This window comes from Convolutriloba macropyga, chromosome 12 (assembly GCF_964194025.1).
Source record: "Convolutriloba macropyga chromosome 12, txConMacr16.3, whole genome shotgun sequence".
Taxonomy (NCBI): domain Eukaryota; kingdom Metazoa; phylum Xenacoelomorpha; order Acoela; family Convolutidae; genus Convolutriloba; species Convolutriloba macropyga.
Genome location: NC_134479.1, coordinates 528287 through 554531, shown reverse-complemented (window position 1 = coordinate 554531; position 26245 = coordinate 528287). Strand labels below are relative to the sequence as shown.

The window sequence follows — 26245 nt, the reverse complement described above, 5'->3', positions numbered from 1 at the left end:
GGGAGACCTTGGGCTCCAAGTTTCAGAAAACCTAAATTGGAATGAAAACTGCTCCTTTAGAAAACGAAAAGGTTTATGTGCTCTTTTCAAGCTTGAAAGAAATATTTCTCAAAAGTGAGAACAAAAATCTAAACTGAACGCTTATATAGGTTACGTTGTACCGATAGTTACCTATTGCTCACAGGCATGGTTTCCGAATAAGTCGCAAATGAAAAAAATTGAAAAGTTACAAAAATTGCCACAAAATGGATTTTGAGCGAAAAGCAGAGCTATAAACAGCGACTTGTTACCTTGAATTTGTTGCCTCTCAGCCTTTATATTGAAATGCACGACCTATTATACCTTATTGCTTTTGAAACAAGGTAAATACGACGTTGAACTATCGAACTTAGACAGTATTCAGAAAAGTATCACTCATCAACATAGCCGAGGAGAACTACAAATAAACAAAAATCAATTAGAAAGAAACGACGAAAATTTTTTCCACCGGACAAAAATTCTCGACAATTTAGTGCTCAAAGTTTATTCAAATTATGGTAGAAGCTTAAATAAAAATACAGTGTCAAAAATTTTTTTGCATTATTTCTGCAATCACAGAGGAAAACAAATGCACTTGGCGCATTGTATGCAAGTGTGGATACTGCAACATTAATCAGAAACTTATGAATCTGGACAAATGAATGGGAGCAATACCCTGAAGAACGAACTTGTAAGCCTAATCTACTACTACTAATACAAGTAATTATGTCTCTCTGTCTCTCTTTATTATCTTTCCTAATTGATTGTAGGCTTGCATTCCTCCGTTGAAATTTAGGTATACGACCTTCTGAATTTTGACTATAGAGCCTACAACGATAAAAGATATTGATTACTTTTAGGAGGGTCCACAGTTGGGGCGTCGAAAATGTATCCCGAATATCTGGTGCATGCACTAAACTCGGCTGCCCCTGATAAATCAAAGCCAGCAATCACTAGTTTAACAAAATTCATTAACTTAGCCAGCAGGGGTCAGCTTGGCAAATTCATTGTTCCTATTCCAAGTAGCGCAACACTATCAGTGCCGAAAAAATTGAAAGGTGGCGTCCATCGCTGTTGGGGAAGTCATTCGACGTCTTTTTACTAAAAACATAGCTCGTGAAGCAAATTCAGAAGCTGTTGAACTATTAAGCACAAAACAATTGGGAGTAGCAGTCGAAACTGCTGCTGGGAGCATACAAGAAAGGGACCCCTTTGTGGCTGCATCTTTAAGGAAGAGTCAACAAAACAGAAAAATGACAGCCATGCTTATCTAGACGATCCACAGTGCGAACTTGAAACTCTTCCAAGCTGCCTTGGTGCCCCAGAGATCGTATATTCCCTGCAATTAAACACTCCGTCCAAAGAACCTTCTGTTTTTTTGCAGGATTTTGACAATCTTCGGGGAACAACCCAATGAAAATACGCCAGTCCGTAAAAGTAGTAAAAGCAAACAAACGAACAAAAGACACCAAACAGTTGTGCAACTTGCTCTAGCAAAACCAACAAACACAAACTTTGCGTTCACTGTCAAAAAACTTTGTGCCTAAAACCAGAGTGTACTGGTTTCGATAAAAGTTGTATCGACGTCCTAATCAAATACGAGAAAAACTTACTCCACATTTGTAACGAAAGCTCCGGGAAAAAAGGCAACACGACTTTAAAAATGGAATCAACTGATAATACAGCTCTGAATGACCAACTTAAAGACCTCCACGAAAAAATCTCAAACTTTGCGTACAGTATAGAGCAAACTAACAATATCTCTGGATAACATACAAAAGGTGACCAAAAGTCTCAAAAACTCAAATGAATCTTACGCAAGTGTTGTTGAAGCAAACAATGCCGGTAAAGTAGTGTACAAACCGCAGACTTTCAAAAAAACTCTCGGAATTAGAATTAGGGGAATTAATGAGTCAAAATCCAAGGAGGCTGCTGACAGAATAGAAGACCTCTGCCATGTAAGGCAAATATTAGAGCACCTAAACATCGAGGACAGAAAAATCACCAAACTTGTGAGACTTGGAAAATACAAATCTGAAAACAAAAGAAAAAGAGTAATCCTTGTTCATACAGCAAGCAAACTTAGTAGAGATCACATCCTGAAATCAGTCAGCCGCTTGAAAGACTAAGTACAACAATAGATCAATTTATATCAGTCCTGAATTGTCACACGAGGACGCAAAAAAAAGAAAACAAAGCTTTAATGAAAAGGCGAGAACTGATCACTAGAGGAATAGATTCAAAATTGCCACGTATTCGGCATCTTGAACTCGAGAGGAAAGAAGGCGACAATTGGGTTATCATTCCAAACGTCAATGAAGAAAGTCAAACGAGTAAAGAATGACTACATAGAAGCGGTAAAGTACTCACCGTCAATGCTCGAAGCCTGCTAGATCTAAACAGACGAACAAGTTTCGCTAATAGTCTTTCAATATGCGACTATGACATTGTGTGCATAACAGAAACAGGGTTAACTGCTGAGGTCACCAACGAAGCACTATTTCTACCCTCTTATTTTATATATCGAAAAGATAAGAAAATCACTGACTTCAAAAGTAAACATGGGGGAGTTCTAATTGCTGTAAAATCATCCCTTAAAATGTGGATTTCCTAAACCTTCTTAAAAAATTTAAAAAACTCTATTGTATCTATTGTGGACATCATTATCATAATACTGACTGGAAAGAGTTTAATTACAACCTTACAATTGATGCCTTCATTCCTTTTTTTCTACAGTAATGTCGATTTTCTTCTACAACAATTCTACGCATGGCTACGCAACAAAATAAAAAGAAAATATAAAGCTTGTCACTAAACATCGGACAAGTTTACAACCATGGATCTCAAATGGAACATCCCATATGATAAATAAGTTAAACACTAAAAAGGAGTTGAAAAATCCAATCTCAGTTTCAAACTGAAGATTAAAAAATTAGAAGTAGAGGTTCGTAAAGCGATTGATAATGATCTCTCAGTTTATGAAGCCGAAATTTTTGAAAGCCGACAATTCAGCAAAATACAAAAATATCTTTCATCAATTCGGAAAAATCCACAAGTACCTCCTATAATGTTTTGGAAGGTTATGGAGTTAACCACAGATGAACAAAAAGCTAAGAGCTTCAATTTCTTCTTTGCGAAAATCTTTAATCAAAAAACAGAAATAACAAAAACATGCTCGAAACAAAATCTTAATTTCCCTAAGGTGATTCCACAAAAGTCGAAAACTTTCTCAAAGATGTCAATATCCACAAGTCTACTGGACCAGACGGAATTGGAAAATTACTGCTGAGAAATTGTAGTAGTTCAATCACAAAGTCAGTCGTATTCTTGTACCAAACAATAATGAATAAGGGAACCTATCCTACATATTGGAACGAAAGCCAAATAAGTCCCATTTTTAAAGACGGGAATAAATCAGATGTAACTTGCTACCGAGCCATAAGTCTATTAAACTGCATGTCCAAGGTACTCGAGATGATTTTTGCTGAAATATACGAACTAGTAAGACACAAACTCTGTGAAAATCAATTTGGCTTCAGGAAAAATCGATCGGCAACTTTGCAGTTACTATTATTTCTCGACACAGTGTACAAAAAGTTGGATAATGAAGCGATCAAAGACTTAAGTATCTTATATCCTGACTTTGCAAAAGCTTTTGACACTGTACCAGACAATATTCTGATAAAAAAGCTTGGCGTTGGAGGCAAGTTAATTCAATTGATAACGTCGTATCAAACTAATCGCAAACAATATGGAAAACCAACGATGAGGTATCTGATTTGATAGAAGTCACCAGTGGTGTCCCACAGGTTTCTATATTAGGACATCTTTTCATTATTTTCATCAACGACTTACGTGAACACCTTACTGAAGTAATTTGCTATGGCCTTGCTGACGATATGAAACTGATAAGTGAGAAGCAATGCAATACTGAAACCGCATTTTCTAGTTTGTCAACTTGGTGCAAAGAAAATCAAATGAGACTAAATTATAACAAAACTCACCTCCTGAACATCAATGGAAATATAACGGCGTCTATTGACAACCATCAGCTAGATCAAGTAAAAAATCAGGGAGACCTTGGGCTCCAAGTTTCAGAAAACCTAAATTGGAATGAAAACTGCTCCTTTAGAAAACGAAAAGGTTTATGTGCTCTTTTCAAGCTTGAAAGAAATATTTCTGAAAAGTGTGAACAAAATTCTAAACTTGAACGCTTATTTAGGTTACTTTGTACCGATAGTTACTTATTGCTCACAGGCATGGTTTCCGAACAAGTCGCGAATGAAAGAAATTGAAAAGTTACAAAAATTGCCACAAAATGGATTTTGAGCGAAAAGCAGAGCTATAAACAGCGACTTGTTACCTTGAATTTGTTGCCTCTCAGCCTTTATATTGAAATGAACGACTTAATATACCTTATTGCTTTAAAACAAGGTAAATACGACGTTGAATTATCGAACTTAGACAGTATTCAGGAAAGTACCACTCGTCAACATAGCCGAGGAGAACTACAAATAAAAAAAAATCGATGAGTAAGAAACGACGAAAATTTTTCCACTCTACAATTTAGTGCTCAAAGTTTATTCAAATTATGGTAGAAGCTTAAATAAAAATACAGTGTCAAAAATATTTTGGCATTATTTCTGCAATCAGTAAACAGAGGAAAACAGATGCACTTGGCGCATTGTATGCAAGAGTGGATACTGCAACATTAATCAGAAACTTATGAATCTGGACAATTGAATGGGAGCAATACCCTGAAGAACGAACTTCGAAGCCTAATCTACTACTACTACTACAAGTAATTATGTCTCTCTGTCTCTCTTTATTATCTTTCCTAATTGATTGTAGGCTTGCATTCCCCCGTTGAAATTTAGGTATACGACCTTCTGAATTTTGACTACAGAGCCTACAACGATAAAAGATATTGATTACTTTTAGGAGGGTCCACTTAGAATATATATAACAATTCAAAGAAACAAAATCTCTCTGTAGAAGCGTTTGAAAAACCAAAAATTGGCAACTTACGTAGTTCAACTGTTTGGTTCTGAAGAAAGATCGTCAGGCTGTACGATATTGCACTCGACGGAAAGATATTACTACGATTTGGGTTGACTCCGCGCTTTACCCGTTTTATGTCGGATATTAATAACTTTGATCCTCTTGTGCGCGTTGGGTACCACGTCACGAAGGTCAAGTTCGTGCTCAGTTTGTAAACTCTTGAAAACTTCTTATGGCCTCTCAGTTTCTGAAATGCGCTACCTTTTTGCATTTGCTTGTAGCAAAACTGCTCTTGCAACACCATTTTTCATTTCTTTCAAGGCTTTTTGAACTGCTTTCAGCTGAGCAAACTGCTTCACGCTGGAAGAAAATATTCACATATTTTTCTTAAAATAAACATTTCGGATCAGCGGACAATGAGAAACGATAGTCCTCTATGAAAAGGCCAATTACAGTTATAGTTTACTAGTTTACAAACCTTCAGGTTTCTTCTTATGAAACCTTCAGGTTTCTCAAACAGCGTAAACTTAGTAATCCAATACATATTTTGATAATGGAATTAATTAGATAATCCAATCTTAGATAATGAATTACGCAAGTCCATAATAGAAAAATGGGATCTTTTCCGTTTGTGCCCCCCCCCCAGCATAGTGGGCGCATATTATTTGCAACCCCAGACGCACGTTCCATATTTTCACTTTGATGATTTACTATGTAATGGCACGTGCTCTATAACTGGGGGGGGGGGGGGGGGGGCATAACGTACTGGGGGGGGGGGCACAAACGGAAAAGATCCGAAAAATGTTAATCGAGTTATACTTCTTTCTTCCAGAACAGTTTCAACGAAAATGACAGCCACAGCTGGCAGGTTTTGTAGTAGTACAGACTTCAGGAACTATTTAATCACTGGTTTAATCATTGGTTTACAACTAAATAATTGAGCTCAATGAATTTCATTTTAAGTTATTCAGTTTTCCACATGGATTGCTAAATTTAGTCTAAATTGACTAAATTTCGAGTTTACGGACTTTATGACTTTCGAATTTACGGACTTTAGTAGAGCAGACTTCAGTTTTATGAAGAAATTCTAAGAGAGAAAACACGAAAATCAGAGAAGTTACTCTACTGCAGTGTAGTAGTAGTATTAGTAGTTTTTTTTAAAAAAGAAAAGGTAAACTAAAAGATGTAGAGAAGAAGTAATTGTCAATTAAAACTTAAATTGAATATTTCGTACAATCCGATCATAACTCCTTCCGATTTTTTCTTGAACGAGTTGAAAGCTGAAGTATCAAAAGCTTACTCCTTAACAGAAAATCTTCTTCTATTTGGTGACTACAACATTGACCAACTCAATAAAGAGGATGAATTACTTGACAACTTTACATCTGGTCTGGCACTTAACCGAACAAATGTGGACACTCCCACTCGCATCAGCAAACTAATCAATCGCTTATCGATCACTGCTTCATGACAAAAAACTAAATTGTAGAATGGAAAGTTTGTTTGCCTTCCATTGAGGTTAACCACAACATCATAGTTCATCAGAGTAGATTAGAAATGATAGGGAACAACGCAGATAGATATTTTTTAGAAGAAACATGAAACTTTTCTCGGGGGAGAAATTCAACAGAGACTTGGCTTTTGCGGACTGGCGACCTATGCATCAACAGAAAAACTGTGATGAATTGTTTACAAAATTTAATGAAATTTTTCAAAGTGTACTTGATCAACATGCACCTATACAGATCTGTGATTCTTCAATAAAACAAAACAAAAAAATTGATAAATCATAGATATCCAAGGAACTCAAAAAATTAATAGCAGAAAAACGTCATTTGTACAATCAACATAAACTTTCTCAAAACTACGATGTTTTCGACGAGTTCAAACAATGCCGTATCCTAGTGAACCGAAAACTACGAGATGCATATCACAAATATTCTGTTAATTTTTTAAGCAATTTGAAAAATCGAAGCAGAAACGGAATTTCATCAATAGAAAATTAGGAAACAACAAACAAGGTACTAATCTGTTTGAAATTGAAATAGACGGAGCCAAGGCCGTCGATAAAAAGCAATCTGCAATGCATTTAATAAATTTTTTGCGGAAATGGGCCAATATTCTTGTGATTTCGTTCCTCTCAATATTCATAAGTTCAGCCACTGTTCTGAAATATTCAACTTTAGAATTATGACTTTATAAAAAAAAACCTACAAAACCAATGACAGATTAGAAAACAGTAAACCACCAGGTCCAGGATTTGTCCAAGCGTGGGCTTTAAAGGCGGCCAAATTCGCAATTGGTACTCATCTGCAGTTTATTTTTAATAGTGTATTCAAAACAGTGTCTTTCCAATTATTCTAAAACATGCATATTTCACACCAATTCACAAAAAAGGATCAACAACACAAGTGTGCAAGTATCGACCAATTGCGTTCACATCAATTTTGGCTAAGTTTTTTGAAAATGTTCTCTTTTTCCAAATAATGGATCACATAAGTAAAAACAATCTAATGAATAAACAATAATTTGGATTCCAAAACAAAATATCTTCAACAGATGCAGCATTGTTTTTCACTGAGACAGTAATAGAAAACAATGAAAACGGGAAAAACACTGCAGCAATTTCCTTAAACTTTGCAAAAGCATTCAATTCAATTTTGCACAAAATATTTCTGAAAAAAGAAGAGAGTTTCAACTTCTCTGAGTCTGCAATTAATTTATTGAAATCTTTCCTCGAAGAAAAATCACAATGCGTCAAAGTAGGCACCGAGGTCTCAGAACTCATTTTTGGTAATCATGGAGTACCGCATGGCATATTATTAGGACATCTACTTTTTTCATACGTTAATGATTGTTCAGAAAAAATCGAAGGTGACTTTGAGCTTGTTCAAATTGCAGACGATACTAGTATTTTATGTCGATATGAACCAGGAGAAACAATTGTAACAAAAATTGAAAACGTTTTATTGAATACGGACTGTTACATAAACGAAAATCAACTCACTCTGAAGTCTGATAAAACAGAACCGCTTTATTGCTCTATGTTTCTACCTGGGACGAATTAGAATCAAAAGTTACTATTAACTGAAATTTAATAAAATCTGCTGAGAATTGCCGTTATCTAGAATACACCTTGACTCAAAATTGAATTTTAATCGCATCAAAATGTAGTTTTAGAAAAAAATGGCGGCCGTGATTCCCTCACTATATCTGTTAAGAAACCATATACCTTAGGAAGTAAAGCTGCAAGTTTTCAAATCTTTAGTCCTGTCTCATTTTTCATTCAGTGGAAATTTTTTTACAAACATTGTCAGCAAAAAACATACAGCGTATAAATCGTCAGTTTAGTTGGTGCATAAACATGTGTTATATGCGTTGTAAATTCGATCATTGTTGTGATATTCTCCTCAAATTGCATGCCCTACCAGCTGAATTAATTATTTCAAAGTTTAGTATATTGAAACTCCAGACAGACTTGAATCAAAGGATAGTGTCGGAAATATTTAAAAAATGTGCTAACCGCCTACATTTAAAACAGAACAAATGGACAAATTAGCTGATAATAAGAACGCAAAATTATACTAAGCAGAGTGAAAAATCTTTTATTTTGAAGAGCGTACAAAAAAGGAAAAGTTACCCGTTAACGTAAGAGTGACGGGGAACAAAACTAATTTCAAAAAAGCTTTAACAGAGTTTTTGCAACGTCAGCATGAAAAATTTCCAATATATAGACAGTAAGGATCATTCGTGTCTTATTTTTATATATAGTGGAACGAAAAACTTAATGGGTAATGTCAATTAATAACCAGAAAATTAAGGTATAATTTTGAGTATAACCTAGCTCTAGATATCCAAAGGTCCGCTATGAAAAATTTTTTATAGCTTGCAGTGACATATGTTCATTTTAAATGTAATGGGATCTGGTATGTACAATGAGGTGGTCTGGCTATGGATGCATCATTGGCTGTAATACTAGCAAACGTGTGGATGAAATTGTTTGAGGCATCACTGCAAAAACCAGAGCTAAGTGAAAATATCTCCAGATCCGACCATAACGGGAAGTGCAAAGATTGTAACCAAAGAGTGACTTTCCGAGGAAGAGGAGCAGAATGTGAATCATGCAAACACTGGTTTCATGCAAAAAACCAAATGAAAACGAACGAGGAATACGCCAACATGCAGGATGATGTTTGGATTTGTACTCATTGCAGCAATCAACAGACATTAAGGCGGTAGGAGGAGATGAAACTGTTTAAAAGGTATTTGGAAGATATTATCTGCATGTTTCGTGGTGACCCGGACGAGTACTTAAAATTTGCAGTTTACATGCAGGTTGTTAACATGGAACGGGATTTGGCTTTTCTTAACATTAACATAAATGTGAGCAGCAAAAGCAAAATCACCTGTCATTAATATCAAAAACCAACTGACACTGAAATAATACTGAATAAGAAAAACGTGATTCAAGGAACGGTTCGCAGGGTTTTTAATGCAACCTTTAACTGGTTGGCTTTCGATCAGGCTCTTGAAAAGAACAAAGCTTGCTGGACCAAAAATCTGTATCCAGAGTAATGGTCTTCAAAAATAGTGAACCAGACTTTAGAAATGATAATAAGTGGCAGTAAAGACCAATTGAGAACAACACAGAAAAAGCATCAAATAACAAAACTAGATCTCATGATAAGCCAACAATTTTTCTACAATACAGAAGCAACCTTAATCAAAACTTTGCAGGCAAATTGAAGAAGCTATGCAATTTGCAAGTGGTTTTTGTAACGCGGAAATTAAGATCATGCCTCCCCGCACTGAAATCATCTTTTGATAGAGGCCTGAAATCCCAAGTGCTATATAAGATAAAATGTAATGGATGCAGATCCATATATGTGGGGCAAACAGACGGCATGATACCACAAGGATAACAGAACACCAAAAGAAAGTTTCGCAGGTGGGTCAGCATCTGGTTGAATGTTGTGGCGCCCAAAATGACATTGAATGGAAAACTCTGGACGCCTCTCGGACAGTAGAAAAGTTGATGACTACCGAAGCTATATTCATCAGCAAGCTGAAGCCGGCACTAAACACACGCGATGAATATAGATGGCGGGAACTCACGCTAAAATATTAGTTCAAATCAGAATTTTGAATGGATAAGGATACATAGGGCGAGAGACATTTTGTGAATGACAAAATGGAATTTGCAAAACCTCTAAAAGAGGGATACTTAAAGTTAGGGCAAAATCGGAATACCTCTAAAAATACAATAACATGGCCGAAATAAAAAAAACCGGAGTAGGAATTATTTAAGGAAATTGATAACAGATGTAAATATGAGTTGTAAATAGGCTAAATAGTGTATATAGGAACAAATTTTCGATTGAATTTTTTAAAATAGTTCCTAGAATTTTTTTTAATTGAGGTTTCCGACAAATGTAAATACATATTCATTTTACCCTTTAACAATTTGTGAAACAGTTTTAACCTGACGATGAACGTAAAGTTCGAAAACGTTTGTTTTAAATATCGGAAGTAATTTTAATTTGACAAATTGGTTTAATTTACAAAGAATAATACACGTTCTTGTTTAGCACTTTAATTGTGGAAGTGGGACGTTATCAATGCTAAAGTGTACAATTGAAAGTATAAATCAAAACAAAATAACGTTATAAAAAATGTTGTTGTTTCAAAAATCCACATTGAGGTTTTAAAGAATAAACTAGTCGAAACTCAAGTCACGAAAGACATTCAAAATCATTCACGCTATCAGGAATTTGATCTTTGTATGTTGCACTTGGTAAAATCAGTGTTGCATTTTTTTCTGGCCTGATATACATTCTGAAATAAGAAAAAGAAAGTTGATCAATTATCTGTTCAAGATTACCTGTTTGTTAATTCTTAAGCGCCGTAACCATTTGTAATTTGAGCGGAAGAACAGTTTTTTAAGACCCGAGTTCAGCTGCTTTTCTAGAGAAGTTATCATACGTTTTCTAATCTGCTGAATAAATAAAGCGGAATAATTGAGATGTGACATAACAAAAGAATGAAGTAAAACTTCTAAGCTTGATGTAGGGAGTTGGGTTTCAATTGAGTCCATAGTTTTTATACCTTGAGCCATCGTCTTTAACGTTTGTTTAACTTGATTCACGAAACCGAGATTGCTGACAATTGTAAGTCCCAAATATTTACATTCATTTCCCCTTTTTGATTACTTTGTTCTCCACCAAAATTGTGTCCTTCATTTTGCTTGTTTGATCATATTGCTGAAGAAAAAGAAATTTGTTTTTGAAGACTTCAAATTTAATTGATGTTCTTTGAAGTAGTTTGCTATATTATTTGTGTTTGACTCCGGGGATTTTTCTGCCATCTTTTTGTTCTTCATAGAAGCAAAAACTAGGCAATCATCAGCATACTGTATGATTGTTACATTAGTATCAATAGCTGTTCAAAGATCAATTACATTTAATTTGAGCAAGAAAGGTCCCTATACGGATCCTTGTTGCGAATTGAAACCAAATTGAAGCGAATTCATAAGTTCTAACTTTTGTACGTGATTCGTTATTTTTGTGAAAATTTTTTCTGAAAATTGATATGTGATTGATATTGGGAAGTAATTGGTTGCATCCATCCAGTCAACTTTTTTGAAGATAGTGCTGATTTCTGCGTTTTTAATGCAATCTGGAAAAATATCTTTTTAATACAATCGTTAAAAATGTAAGTAAGATCTAGCAAAATTATTGTCTGACCATATTTTATAGCCCAGGAACCGTACAAGGACCTAATGTTTTGTTGGAACTCCACTTCTTGACAACAAACTCAACTCGCTGACAACACACTCAAATCCCTGACAACATACAAAACTTCCTGATAACACGACGCAACTCCCTGACTCACTTCTACCAAGAAATGATAATAAATGCAAACATCAGCTGAGAAAGTGGAACAAAAGACAGAGATCATCAGAAAACAAATAACTAATGAGGAAGATAGATGATTCAAATTAACAGCCTCCATTCTTTAAGCAGCGTTTCCATTGAAGCCTAAATTTTGCGCCGCCTAAGCCTCCTTGACCCACGAAAGCAGAGGACGGAACTCCATAGGAGAGCAAAGGTAGTGTCCTATGACACTACCTTGTGCTACACCAAATATCACATTCCAGAAGAGAGAGAATGTGACATTCAACTTGACGCACTGTAAACAATCAGAAAGATAAGACTCAAAAAATCATTAAAACCAGGACAAAAGCCAAGAACCTGATATTTAGACACAAATGGGTGATGCGGAACAGTGTCAAATGCATTCCTGATGTCAAATTAAACTGAAAATGAAGGAGAGCTAGTTTCTTGAGATAGATAAGCATTATCTACATTGTCAGTCATTTCAGTTACAGTGCTTCTTTATATCATGAATCCGTGCTGCTGTTTGAAAGTTACAGCTTTCACTTTTGAATAAACAAAATCAAACAAAATACGTTCCATTACCAGTGAAATCCTAATTAAAATACTCATTGGACGATAGTTATCTACCAATTTAAGAGGTTCCGTTTTATGTATGTGCATACAATAAAACAATTTCCATAATAAAGGCCAAATACAATTATTAGTAACCCAATAAAAGAGTTGTTGAACTGATAGAGATAAAATGGTCGCACACTCACGACGAATGGTTGAGGGAATTTTATCAGCACCCATAGAAATAGAATTATCACAACGCAACAATAAGATTCCTATCTCTGCTTCTGAAAAGGACGGAGAACAGGACATGGTATCAGAAAATGGATCAAACAACCATGTGATGTGTACTACACAAGCCTGCAACATATATACCGCCCAGGTCGAGGTTTTTGGGTAAATTTTCGTAAGAAATGCGGTGAATGCGGTGAATTATCGTAAGAAATGCGGTGATTGCGGTGAATGCGGTGAAAAAAATAATTCACCGCTTTTCACCGCATTTCTTACAAAAATTCACCACCAAATTCACCGCATTTCTTACGAAAATTCACCGCATAGACTGTTATGGCAAATTAATGTAAGAAATGCGGTGAATGCGGTGAAAAAAAATAATTCACCGCAATTCGACCCAAGGTCTAGGTGTCAACGCTAAAAAGCGTTAAATTATGTGAGATTTTGTTGTGGGCTGAAGTATCCATATTGTTTTCAATAAAATCAGTTGGATGCAGATGAAACTGGAAAGTGTTGAAAGCAGACAAAAGTAGTGAGAATATCAAAAAATTTCATTTTTAAACCATTTTTTCTATATGATGGAGCAAATTATCGACCCCCCAACCTAAGTTTTCTTCAACTCTTGCTGTATTCTACTTTCAAATTATTATTGCAAATTTTCAAAAAAAAAAAATAGTTGGATGCAATTGAAACTGGAAAGTGTTGAAGGCAGACTAAAGTAGTGAGAATATCAAAAATTTTTATTTTTAAACCATTTTTTCTATATGATTGAGCAAATTATCGACCCCCCCCCAACCTAGGTTTTCGAACTCTTGTAGTAATCTACCTTAAAAGTATACTTGCAATTTTTATAGATATGTACCTCCCGATTTAATTCAACCTAGAACTCTTAAAACGATCGTACATTTGCGGTTGCTGCGCGTTTTCGCCCGGGACGAGGTGTCAACGCTAAAAAACGCAAAATTATGTAAGATTGGCGTTGAATGCGTTGACTTTATGTAAGATCTACGCTTGAGCGTAGATCTTACATAAATTCAACGCATTCAACGCCAATCTTACATAATTTTGCGTTGAATTTTGGCGTAGATCTTACATATTTAGCGTTGAATTTTAGCGTAGATCTTACATATTTAGCGTTGAATTTAGCGTTGATCTTACATAAATTCAACACATTCAACGCCAATCTTACATAATTTTGCGTTGAATTTTGGCGTAGATCTTACATATTTAGCGTTGAATTTTAGCGTAGATCTTACATATTTAGGGTTGAATTTAGCGTTGATCTTACATAAATTCAACGCATTCAACGCCAATCTTACATAATTTTGCGTTGAATTTTGGCGTAGATCTTACATATTTTGCGTTGAATTTTAGCGTAGATCTTACATATAGCGTTGAATTTAGCGTAGATCTTACATAAATTCAACGCATTCAACGCCAATCTTACATAATTTTGCGTTGAATTTTGGCGTAGATCTTACATATTTAGCGTTGAATTTTAGCGTAGATCTTACATATTTAGCGTTGAGTTTAGCGTAGATCTTACATATATTCAACGCATTCAACGCCAATCTTACACATTTAGCGTTGTTTTTTAGCGTAGATCTTACATATTTAGCGTTAAATCTTACATATTTAGCGTTGAATTTAGCGTAGGTCTTACATATTTAGCGTTGAATTTAGCGTAGGTCTTACATATATTCAACGCATTCAACGCCAATTGAGGCATTAGCTATGGAAAACGTACGCCTGAAGCAGCAGAGCCACATCAATAATTATGAAAGATGGCAACACTCATTCTTTGAAATGGTCCAGAAGCAAAATGACGAACTCAAAATGGAAGTAGAGTAGAGTAATGCTGAAATACAAATTCCAGCATTACCGTCGTACGCCCAAATTCTTAAAAAATCAACATGAAGAGACGGAAGGAGAGAGAATGCAGTGAAAGACTTCTAAAGCTTGCGTAACAAATCGTGCTATGATAACATCTACATAATTCTTGACCGCACTTACGCTGACCACGGAACATAGAAAAAATTAGGAGCACAAATCAAAGACCTCAAGACATCAGACACGAAATCCATTTTTCTCAATTCAGAATAGTAAAAGCAATGTCACAGGGAGGTTGACTTTTCCAGATTTTAAAAATCTTACTTTAAAATATTGGGGGTGCAAAGACGAACATCAGCTTTGTCAATGACGCATATATTATTCTATTTCTTGAAAACTTTATTACGACCGAAATCACCATTGCCACAAATTGTACATTTTCATTTTCAATGCCCTCCACAGAGAATTCCAATGGAAGTCCAATCTTGGTTTGACAATAGCCCTCAGTAGGAATGTGTATATCCCTGCTTTTAAATTATCCCCAAATAGATATATGATGGTTTTCGATAAGCCACAACTAATCTTAGTTTCCACCAACTTTAAAACCAATAACGATATATCGGACTTTTCCCCTCTACTCTTCTACTCCTATTTACACTGAACAAATATTCACTTTGACAAATTTTTCTGAGGGAGATTTTAATTGTAAGATTTATAATGACTCACAGAGAGGTCAGAAACTGATTGATCAACTAGAAGTTCTTGGTTTCAAATGCTTGAATAATTTCCAACAAGTAAAATGAATTTGTCTTAATTTGAAAAGCACTATCTATTAATTTTGTCTAGTTCGATGCATTCCAAAAAATCAAAATCTTGTTTTACACGCCCACAAAACCTGCTCAGGTTAAGCTCGCGATAAACGAAACGGTACCAAAAATGAATCACAGAGCACAGAAAATCACCATGGTGGCATAAGGCAGCAAAATTACATGACACTGTTTGCTCGAATTAAAAAACATGCTCAAGTTAAGCCTTAGACAAACAAAATGGTACCGAAATCGAATCATAGAGCAGAAAAGCTGGCCAAAGTCACATAAGGCAACCAAAACCAAAATTAAACACACACGACGTATTCGTGAACTGGACCTGACACTCAAGTTATAGTCTGACGTGCAAATCAGCTATTTCAAAATTTTAAACGACCAAAATATGCAAAAAGTAACAAATTCAAGCTGCTGCCGGAAAATAGTCCCTCAAACTTTCAGAAATGAGAAAAGTTAAGCGACATGTTTCGAAAGTTGAAAATCGAAGATTTTGAAAATTCGAAAATTTCGATTTAAAAGACTGGATCAATTACAAGAACTCACAAAATTTAATCTTTCCGATGATTGTTGATATTTTTTTTGGTTGCAAACACTCATAGAGTAAAAACACAACGAGAGGTCGGAAATTGGTTGGTTATCTAGAAAATTTTGGGTTGAAATTCTAGAATAAATTTTATTAATTAACATATATTTGTCATAATGGGAAAAACACTATCAATTCAATTTGTCGAATTTTTGTCAATTAGTCAAAGTCTTGCATGACACGCCCAAAAAACCTGTTTAATTTATGTTTGAGACAAACAAAACGGTACCCAAAACGTATCACAGAGCTCAAAAGATCACCAATGTGACAGAAGTCACCAAAATCACATGACACATCTTGCATGAGACGAGCACAAAACATGCTCATTTTGCGCTTGAGACGAACAATACGGTACCGAAATTGGATCACAGGGCACAGAAGGTCACCAAGGTGGCGTAAAACACCATGATCAAATGACACGTTTTGCATGAGACTATCACAAAACATGCTCAAAATTATGCTTGAACTAAACAAAACGGTAATATATTTGGATCACAGAGCACAGAAAGTCATCAAATTCACATAAGGCAACGAAAACCAAAATTTAGCACGGGCGACTGATACCAAGGACTGGAGCTGATCCTCAAGTATTAGTCTGACGTGTAACTTGGCTTGTTCGGAAAAAGTAATAAAATAATGTATTCAAAAGGCAAACGCAGGCTTGTGTCGGAAAACAGTCCCTCAAATTTTAAGAAAAGAAAAAAATTAAGTGATGGCTTTGAAAGTTGCAACTCAAAAATTTCAAAAGTTTAAAAAATTTTGTTTGAACAAGTGGACCAATTCCAGAAACTCAAAAACTATACTTTTTGTAATGATTGTCATATATAGAGTAGAGTTATTACCTGATAATGCTAGTCCTAGCAAAAACTTGAACAAAATACACAAAACAGAAATCAATTTAGAGAAATTTTTTTGCGCGATGTGTTGACAATATTGTATCTATCACAAAATCAATAACCATAGTAAAAGGTTGCTTGACGAAGTTATCGCCTTATGTTTGTAATTATGCCACATTACATCTACGTATATCCTGACCAAACTCAATCTGACCGTGAAACATAGAAAAAATTAGTAGCACAAATCAAAGACCTCAAGACATCAGACACGAAATCCATCTTTCGCAATACAGAATAGTTGAAGTAATGTCCCAGAGAAGTTGACTATTCCAGATCTTAAAAATCTTACTTTGAAATATTGAGGGGGAAAAAGAACATCAGCTTTGTAAAAAACGCAGATATTATTGTACTTGTTGAAACCTTCATGACGACCGAAGAATAATTGAACCAGTAGATCAATTCCGAGAACTCGAAAAATTAAATTTTTGTAATGATTGTTGATTTTTTTTTATTTTGGTTGAAAACTCTTATATAGTAGAGTTAATAACCTGACAATGCTAATTATAGCAAAAAACAAAAAAGCAAATTACACAAAACAGACCTCAAGTTAGAAAATAGTAATTTGCGCGATATGTTGACAATAATGTATGTACCACGACATCAACAAACATAGAAAAAATTCGCTCAAAAAAGTTAACGCCCTATATAAAAACCTTCAGTTTACATTAGAAATTGTCGATGCAAACGGTGAACTGGTTTTTCATGGCATGAATATGTGTGATGGCAAGGAAAATTTTAATCAAGTGGTTCCGTAAGCCTACTTATTCCTCTACCAATCTAAATTTTCGTAGTTATGTCCCATTGCAACATAGGAAAACTGTTCCAGGAGACAAATTTAATGCTCCTCTCTATAAAAATCTGCGGTAATGAATGCATAAAACACTTCTCGAATTCTGCGTAACAGATCGCCCTATGATAACATCTGCATAAATGCTGACCGCACACAAGCTGAACGTGAAAAATCGAAAGAATTAGGAGCACAAATCAGAGACCTGAAGACATCAGACATGAAAAAAATCATTTGCAAATTCAGAATAGTAAAAGCAAAGTACTAGAGAGGTTGAGTATACAAAATTTGAGAAAACTTACTTTGAAAAATTGGGTGTGCAATAAAAAAGTAATAACCAACATCAGCTTTGTCAAAGAGTGAGATATTAATCTACTTGTTGAAACATTCATAAGGCCCGAAGTCACCTTTGATACAAATCGTACATTCTGAATGCCCGCCACAAAGAAATTCAAAAGAAGACCAATTGGGGGTCTGACAATAGCCCTCAGAAACAATCTGTATATCCTTTCTTTTAAGTTGTTTCCATATAAACATGTGATGGTATTGGATCAGCTACAATTATTCTTCATTCCACCTACTTTCAAACCAATATTGATATATCAGACATTTTTCTTCTAATCTTACCTACCTTGACCAATTAATCTCTCCGAATCTTTATTTTGCGAGGAGATTTTATTTTTAGGATCGATATTGACTCACAGAGAGGTCAAAAGTGATTGATTAATCTACAATCTCTCTCTTTCAATCGTTTTCTTAAATTTTTCAACAAGCAGCTTAATTTTGTCATAATTTTAAAAGTATTGTCGATTTGTTTAGTCAACTTTGATGTTACCCTCAAAAGTCCCAGTCTTGCATGACACTCCCACAAAAGATGCTCAGATTATGCTTGAGATAAATAAAGCGGTACCAAAATTGGATCGCAGAACACAGAAAGTCACCAAAGTCACAAAGGCAACGAAAACCGAAATTAAACACGCGCGACGAATACCTAGGACGGAGCCGATACTCAACTATTAGTCAGATATGTGAATTGGCTTGTTCAAAAAAATTTAAACGAACAGTATATGCAAAAAGGCAAAAAACCAAGCTACTGTCGGAAAACAGTCCCTCAGAGTCTCCGAAATGAAAAAAGTTAAGCACAAAATTTTGAAATTTGAAAATGAAAGATTTCAAAAACTTGGAAATATCAATTAAAACAACTGGATCATTTACAGCACTTAAAAAATTTTATCTTTCTAATGATTCCTGATATAATTCCAATTCAGTTCAAAACACTCATAGAGTAAAATTGAAAAGCTGACGATGCTAGTCATAGCAAAAACTGCAACAAATTACCCAAAGCAGAAATCAAGTTAAATAGAACGTTTTTTTTGCGCGCGATATGTTGACAGTATTGTATGTACCACCAAAAAAACAAGCAATGATTTGCTCGAAAAATTTAACGCATTATATAAAAACCTTCAGATAACAAATGAAAAGGTAGATGCAAGCGTTGAACTGCTTTTTTGACATGAACATATGCGACGACAAGAAAAACAAAATTTCATGCAAATGGTACCGTAAGCTTGCTGATATCTCGGACTGGAGCTGATCCTCAAGTATTAGTCTGACGTGTAACTTGGCTTGTTTGGAAAAAGTATTCAAAAGGCAAACTCAGGCTTGTGTCGGAAAACATTCCCTCAAATTTTAAGAAAAGAAAAAAAAATTAAGTGATGGCTTTGAAAAGTGCAACTCAAAAATTTCAAAAGTTTAAAAAATTTTGTTTGAACAAGTGGACCAATTCCAGAAACTCAAAAACTATACTTATTGTAATGATTGTCATATATAGAGTAGAGTTATTACCTGATAATGCTAGTCCTAGCAAAAACTTGAACAAAATACACAAAACAGAAATCAATTTAGAGAAAGTTTTTTGCGCGATGTGTTGACAATATTTTATGTATCACAAAATCAACAACCATAGTAAATGGTTGCTTGACGAAGTTATCGCCTTTTGTTTGTAGTTATGCCACATCTTATCTACATAAATCGTGACCAAACTCAATCTGACCGTGAAACATAGAAAAAATTAGTAGCACAAATCAAAGACCTCAAGACATCAGACACGAAATCCATCTTTCGCAATACAGAATAGTTGAAGTAATGTCCCAGAGAGGTTGACTATTCCAGATCTTAAAAATCTTACTGTGAAATTTTGAGGGGGAAAAAAGAACATCAGCTTTGTAAAGGACGCAGATATTATTGTACTTGTTGAAACCTTCAAGACGACCGAAGAATAATTGAACCAGTGGATCAATTCCAAGAACTCGAAAAATTAAATTTTTGTAATGATTGTTGATATTTTTTGATTTTGGTTGAAAACTCTTATATAGTAGAGTTAATAACCTGACAATGCTAATTATAGCAAAAAAACTTAAGCAAATTACACAAAACAGACCTCAAGTTAGAAAATGGTAATTTGCGCGATATGTTGACAATAATGTATGTACCACGACATCAACAAACATAGGAAAAATTCGCTCAAAAAAGTTAACGCCCTATATAAAAACCTTCAGTTTACATTAGAAATTGTCGATGCAAACGGTGAACTGGTTTTTCATGGCATGAATATGTGTGATGGCAAGGAAAATTTTAAGCAAGTGGTTCCGTAAGCCTACTTATTCCTCTACCAATCTAAATTTTCGTAGTTATGTCCCATTGCAACATAGAAAAACTGTTCCAGGAGACAATTTTAATGCTCTTCTTTATAAAAATCTGCGGTAATGAATGCACAAAACACTTATCGAATTCTGCGTAACAGATCGCGCTATGATAACATCTGCATAAATGCTGACCGCACAAAAGCTGAACGTGAAAAATCGAAAGAATTAGGAGCACAAATCAGAGACCTGAAGACATCAGACATGAAATAAGTCATTTGCAAATTCAGAATAGTAAAAGCAAAGTACTAGAGAGGTTGAGTATACAAAATTTGAGAAAACTTACTTTGAAAAATTGGGGGTGCAATCAAAAAGTAATAACCAACATCAGCTTTGTCAAAGAGTGAGATATTAATCTACTTGTTGAAACATTCATAAGGCCCGAAGTCACCTTTGATACAAATCGTACATTCTGAATGCCCGCCACAAAGAAATTCAAAAGAAGACCAATTGGGGGTCTGACAATAGCCCTCAGAAACAATCTGTATATCCTTTCTTTTAAGTTGTTTCCATATAAACATGTGATGGTATTGGATCAGCTACAATTATTCTTCATTCCACCTACTTTCAAACCAATATTGATATATCAGACCTTTTTCTTCTAATCTTACCTACCTTGACCAATTAATCTCTCCGAATCTTTATTTTGCGAGGAGATTTTATTTTTAGGATCGATATTGACTCACAGAGAGGTCAAAAAGTGATTGATTTATCTACAATCTCTCTTTCAATCGTTTTCTTAAATTTTTCAACAAGTAGCTTAATTTTGTCATAATTTTAAAAGTATTGTCGATTTGTTTAGTCAACTTTGATGTTACCCTCAAAAGTCCCAGTCTTGTATGACACTCCCACAAAAGATGCTCAGATTATGCTTGAGATAAATAAAGCGGTACCAAAATTGGATCGCAGAACACAGAAAGTCACCAAAGTCACAAAGGCAACGAAAACCGAAATTAAACACGCGCGACGAATACCTAGGACGGAGCCGATACTCAACTATTAGTCTGATATGTGAATTGGCTTGTTCAAAAAAATTTAAACGAACAGTATATGCAAATAGGCAAAAAACCAAGCTACTGTCGGAAAACAGTCCATCAGAGTCTTCGAAATGAAAAAAGTTAAGCACAAAATTTTGAAATTTGAAAATTAAAGATTTCAAAAATTTGGAAATATCAATTAAAACAACTGGATCATTTACAAGCACTCAAAATTTATTATCTTGCTAATGATTCCTGATATATTTCCAATTTGGTTCAAAACACTCGTAGAGTAAAATTGAAAAAGCTGACGATGCTAGTCATAGCAAAAACTGCAACAAATTACCCAAAGCAGAAATCAAGTTAAATAGAACGTTTTTTTTGCGCGCGATATGTTGACAGTATTGTATGTACCACCAAAAAAACAAGCAATGATTTGCTCGAAAAACTTAACGCATTATATAAAAACCTTCAGATAACAAATGAAAAGGTAGATGCAAGCGTTGAACTGCTTTTTTGACATGAACATATGTGACGACAAGAAAAACAAAATTTCATGCAAGTGGTACCGTAAGCTTGCTGATATCTCGGACTGGAGCTGATCCTCAAGTATTAGTCTGTCGTGTAACTTGGCTTGTTTGGAAAAAGTAATAAAATAATGTATTCAAAAGGCAAACTCATCTTGTGTCGGAAAACATTCCCTCAAATTTTAAGAAAAGAAAAAAATTAAGTGATGGCTTTGAAAAGTGCAACTCAAAAAATTCAAAAGTTTAAAAAATTTTGTTTGAACAAGTGGACCAATTCCAGAAACTCAAAAACTATACTTTTTGTAATGATTGTCATATATAGAGTAGAGTTATTACCTGATAATGCTAGTCCTAGCAAAAACTTGAACAAAATACACAAAACAGAAATCAATTTAGAGAAAGTTTTTTGCGCGATGTGTTGACAATATTGTATGTATCACAAAATCAACAACCATAGTAAATGGTTGCTTGACGAAGTTATCGCCTTTTGTTTGTAGTTATGCCACATTTTATCTACATAAATCCTGACCAAACTCAATCTGACCGTGAAACATAGAAAAAATTAGTAGCACAAATCGAAGACCTCAAGACATCAGACACGAAATCCATCTTTCGCAATACAGAATAGTTGAAGTAATGTCCCAGAGAGGTTGACTATTCCAGATCTTAAAAGTCTTACTTTGAAATTTTGAGGGGGAAAAAAGAACATCAGCTTTGTAAAGGACGCAGATATTATTGTACTTGTTGAAACCTTCATGACGACCGAAGAATATTTGAAGCAGTGGATCAATTCCAAGAACTCGAAAAATTAAAATTAAATTTTTGTAATGATTGTTGATATTTTTGATTTTGGTTGAAAACCCTTATATAGTAGAGTTAATAACCTGACAATGCTAATTATAGCAAAAAACAAAAAAGCAAATTACACAAAACAGACCTAAAGTTAGAAAATGGTTATTTGCGCGATATGTTGACAATAATGTATGTACCACGACATCAACAAACATAGGAAAAATTCGCTCAAAAAAGTTAACGCCCTATATAAAAACCTTCAGTTTACATTAGAAATTGTCGATGCAAACGGTGAACTGGTTTTTCATGGCATGAATATGTGTGATGGCAAGGAAAATTTTAAGCAAGTGGTTCCGTAAGCCTACTTATTCCTCTACCAATCTAAATTTTCGTAGTTATGTCCCATTGCAACATAGGAAAACTGTTCCAGGAGACAATTTTAGTGCTCTTCTTTATAAAAATCTGCGGTAATGAATGCACAAAACACTTCTCGAATTCTGCGTAACAGATCGCGCCATGATAACATCTGCATAAATGCTGACCGCACAAAAGCTGACCGTGAAAAATCGAAAGAATTAGGAGCACAAATCAGAGACCTGAAGACATCAGACATGAAATAAATTATTTGCAAATTCAGAATAGTAAAAGCAAAGTACTAGAGAGGTTGAGTATACAAAATTTGAGAAAACTTACTTTGAAATATTGGGGGTGCAATAAAAAAGTAATAACCAACATCAGCTTTGTCAAAGAGTGAGATATTAATCTACTTGTTGAAACATTCATAAGGCCCGAAGTCACCTTTGATACAAATCGTACATTCTGAATGCCCGCCACAAAGAAATTCAAAAGAAGACCAATTGGGGGTCTGACAATAGCCCTCAGAAACAATCTGTATATCCTTTTTTTTAAGTTGTTTCCATATAAACATATGATGGTATTGGATCAGCTACAATTATTCTTCATTGCACCTACTTTCAAACCAATATTGATATATCAGACCTTTTTCTTCTAATCTTACCTACCTTGACCAATTAATCTCTCCGAATCTTTATTTTGCGAGGAGATTTTATTTTTAGGATCGATATTGACTCACAGAGAGGTCAAAAAGTGATTGATTCATCTACAATCTCTCTCTTTCAATCGTTTTCTTAAATTTTTCAACAAGTAGCTTAATTTTGTCATAATTTTAAAAGTATTGTCGATTTGTTTACTCAACTTTGATGCTACCCTAAAAAATCCCAGTCTTGCATGACACTCCCCCAAAAGATGCTCAGATTATGCTTGAGATAAATAAAGCGGTACCAAAATTGGATCGCAGAACACAGAAAGTCACCAAAGTCACAAAGGCAACGAAAACCGAAATTAAACACGCGCGACGAATACCTAGGACGGAGCCGATACTCAACTATTAGTCTGATATGTGAATTGGCTTGTTCAAAAAAATTTAAACGAACAGTATATGCAAAAAGGCAAAACACCAAGCTACTGTCGGAAAACAGTCCCTCAGAGTCTTCGAAATGAAAAAAAGTTAAGCACAAAATTTTGAAATTTGAAAATCAAAGATTTCAAAAATTTGGAAATATCAATTAAAACAACTGGATCATTTACAAGCAATCAAAAAGTATTATCTTTCTAATGATTCCTGATATAATTCCAATTTGGTTCAAAACACTCGTAGAGTAAAATTGAAAAGCTGACGATGCTAGTCATAGCAAAAACTGCCACAAATTACCCAAAGCAGAAATCAAGTTAAATAGAACGTTTTTTTTGCGCGCGATATGTTGACAGTATTGTATGTACCACCAAAAAAACAAGCAATGATTTGCTCGAAAAACTTAACGCATTATATAAAAACCTTCAGATAACAAATGAAAAGGTAGATGCAAGCGTTGAACTGCTTTTTTGACATGAACATATGTGACAACTAGAAAAACAAAATTTCATGCAAGTGGTACCGTAAGCTTGCTGATATCTCGGACTGGAGCTGATCCTCAAGTATTAGTCTGTCGTGTAACTTGGCTTGTTTGGAAAAAGTAATAAAATAATGTATTCAAAAGGCAAACTCATCTTGTGTCGGAAAACATTCCCTCAAATTTTAAGAAAAGAAAAAAATTAAGCGATGGCTTTGAAAAGTGCAACTCAAAAAATTCAAAAGTTTAAAAAATTTTGTTTGAACAAGTGGACCAATTCCAGAAACTCAAAAACTATACTTTTTGTAATGATTGTCATATATAGAGTAGAGTTATTACCTGATAATGCTAGTCCTAGCAAAAACTTGAACAAAATACACAAAACAGAAATCAATTTAGAGAAAGTTTTGTGCGCGATGTGTTGACAATATTGTATGTATCACAAAATCAACAACCATAGTAAATGGTTGCTTGACGAAGTTATCGCCTTTTGTTTGTAGTTATGCCACATTTTATCTACATAAATCCTGACCAAACTCAATCTGACCGTGAAACATAGAAAAAATTAGTAGCACAAATCGAAGACCTCAAGACATCAGACACAAAATCCATCTTTCGCAATACAGAATAGTTGAAGTAATGTCCCAGAGAGGTTGACTATTCCAGATCTTAAAAGTCTTACTTTGAAATTTTGAGGGGGAAAAAGAACATCAGCTTTGTAAAGGACGCAGATATTATTGTACTTGTTGAAACCTTCATGACGACCGAAGAATATTTGAACCAGTGGATCAATTCCAAGAACTCGAAAAATTAAATTTTGTAATGATTGTTGATATTTTTTGATATTGGTTGAAAACTCTTATATAGTAGAGTTAATAACCTGACAATGCTAATCATAGCAAAAAACTTAAGCAAATTACACAAAACAGACCTCAAGTTAGAAAATGGTAATTTGCGCGATATGTTGACAATAATTTATGTACCACGACATCAACAAACATAGGAAAAATTCGCTCAAAAAAGTTATCGCCTTATATAAAAACCTTCAGTTTACATTAGAAATTGTCGATGCAAACGGTGAACTGGTTTTTCATGGCATGAATATGTGTGATGGCAAGGAAAATTTTAAGCAAGTGGTTCCGTAAGCCTACTTATTCCTCTACCAATCTAAATTTTCGTAGTTATGTCCCCTTGCAACATAGGAAAACTGTTCCAGGAGACAATTTTAGTGCTCTTCTTTATAAAAATCTGCGGTAATGAATGCACAAAACACTTCTCGAATTCTGCGTAACAGATCGCGCCATGATAACATCTGCATAAATGCTGACCGCACAAAAGCTGACCGTGAAAAATCGAAAGAATTAGGAGCACAAATCAGAGACCTGAAGACATCAGACATGAATTAAATCATTTGCAAATTCAGAATAGTAAAAGCAAAGTACTAGAGAGGTTGAGTATACAAAATTTGAGAATACTTACTTTGAAAAATTGGGGGTGCAATAAAAAAGTAATAACCAACATCAGCTTTGTCAAAGAGTGAGATATTAATCTACTTGTTGAAACATTCATAAGGCCCGAAGTCACCTTTGATACAAATCGTACATTCTGAATGCCCGCCACAAAGAAATTCAAAAGAAGACCAATTGGGGGTCTGACAATAGCCCTCAGAAACAATCTGTATATCCTTTTTTTTAAGTTGTTTCCATATAAACATGTGAT

At 34.6% G+C, this 26245-nt stretch overlaps 2 protein-coding genes across 3 annotated transcripts in view; one reads left to right on the top strand and one right to left on the bottom strand.

The window, feature by feature from the left end:
• Positions 1–5423, bottom strand: part of LOC142351237 (uncharacterized) — a 427767-nt gene extending 422344 nt beyond the window's left edge. For both annotated transcript variants that reach the window (XM_075403377.1, XM_075403378.1), the window contains exon 1: positions 5047–5423. In XM_075403377.1, the coding sequence (XP_075259492.1) occupies positions 5047–5323 (277 nt within the window). In that variant the 5' untranslated portion in view covers positions 5324–5423. The remainder of the gene's footprint in view (positions 1–5046) is intronic.
• Positions 1–26245, top strand: part of LOC142351238 (116 kDa U5 small nuclear ribonucleoprotein component-like) — a 664445-nt gene that overhangs the window by 264289 nt on the left and 373911 nt on the right. The window lies entirely within an intron of this gene.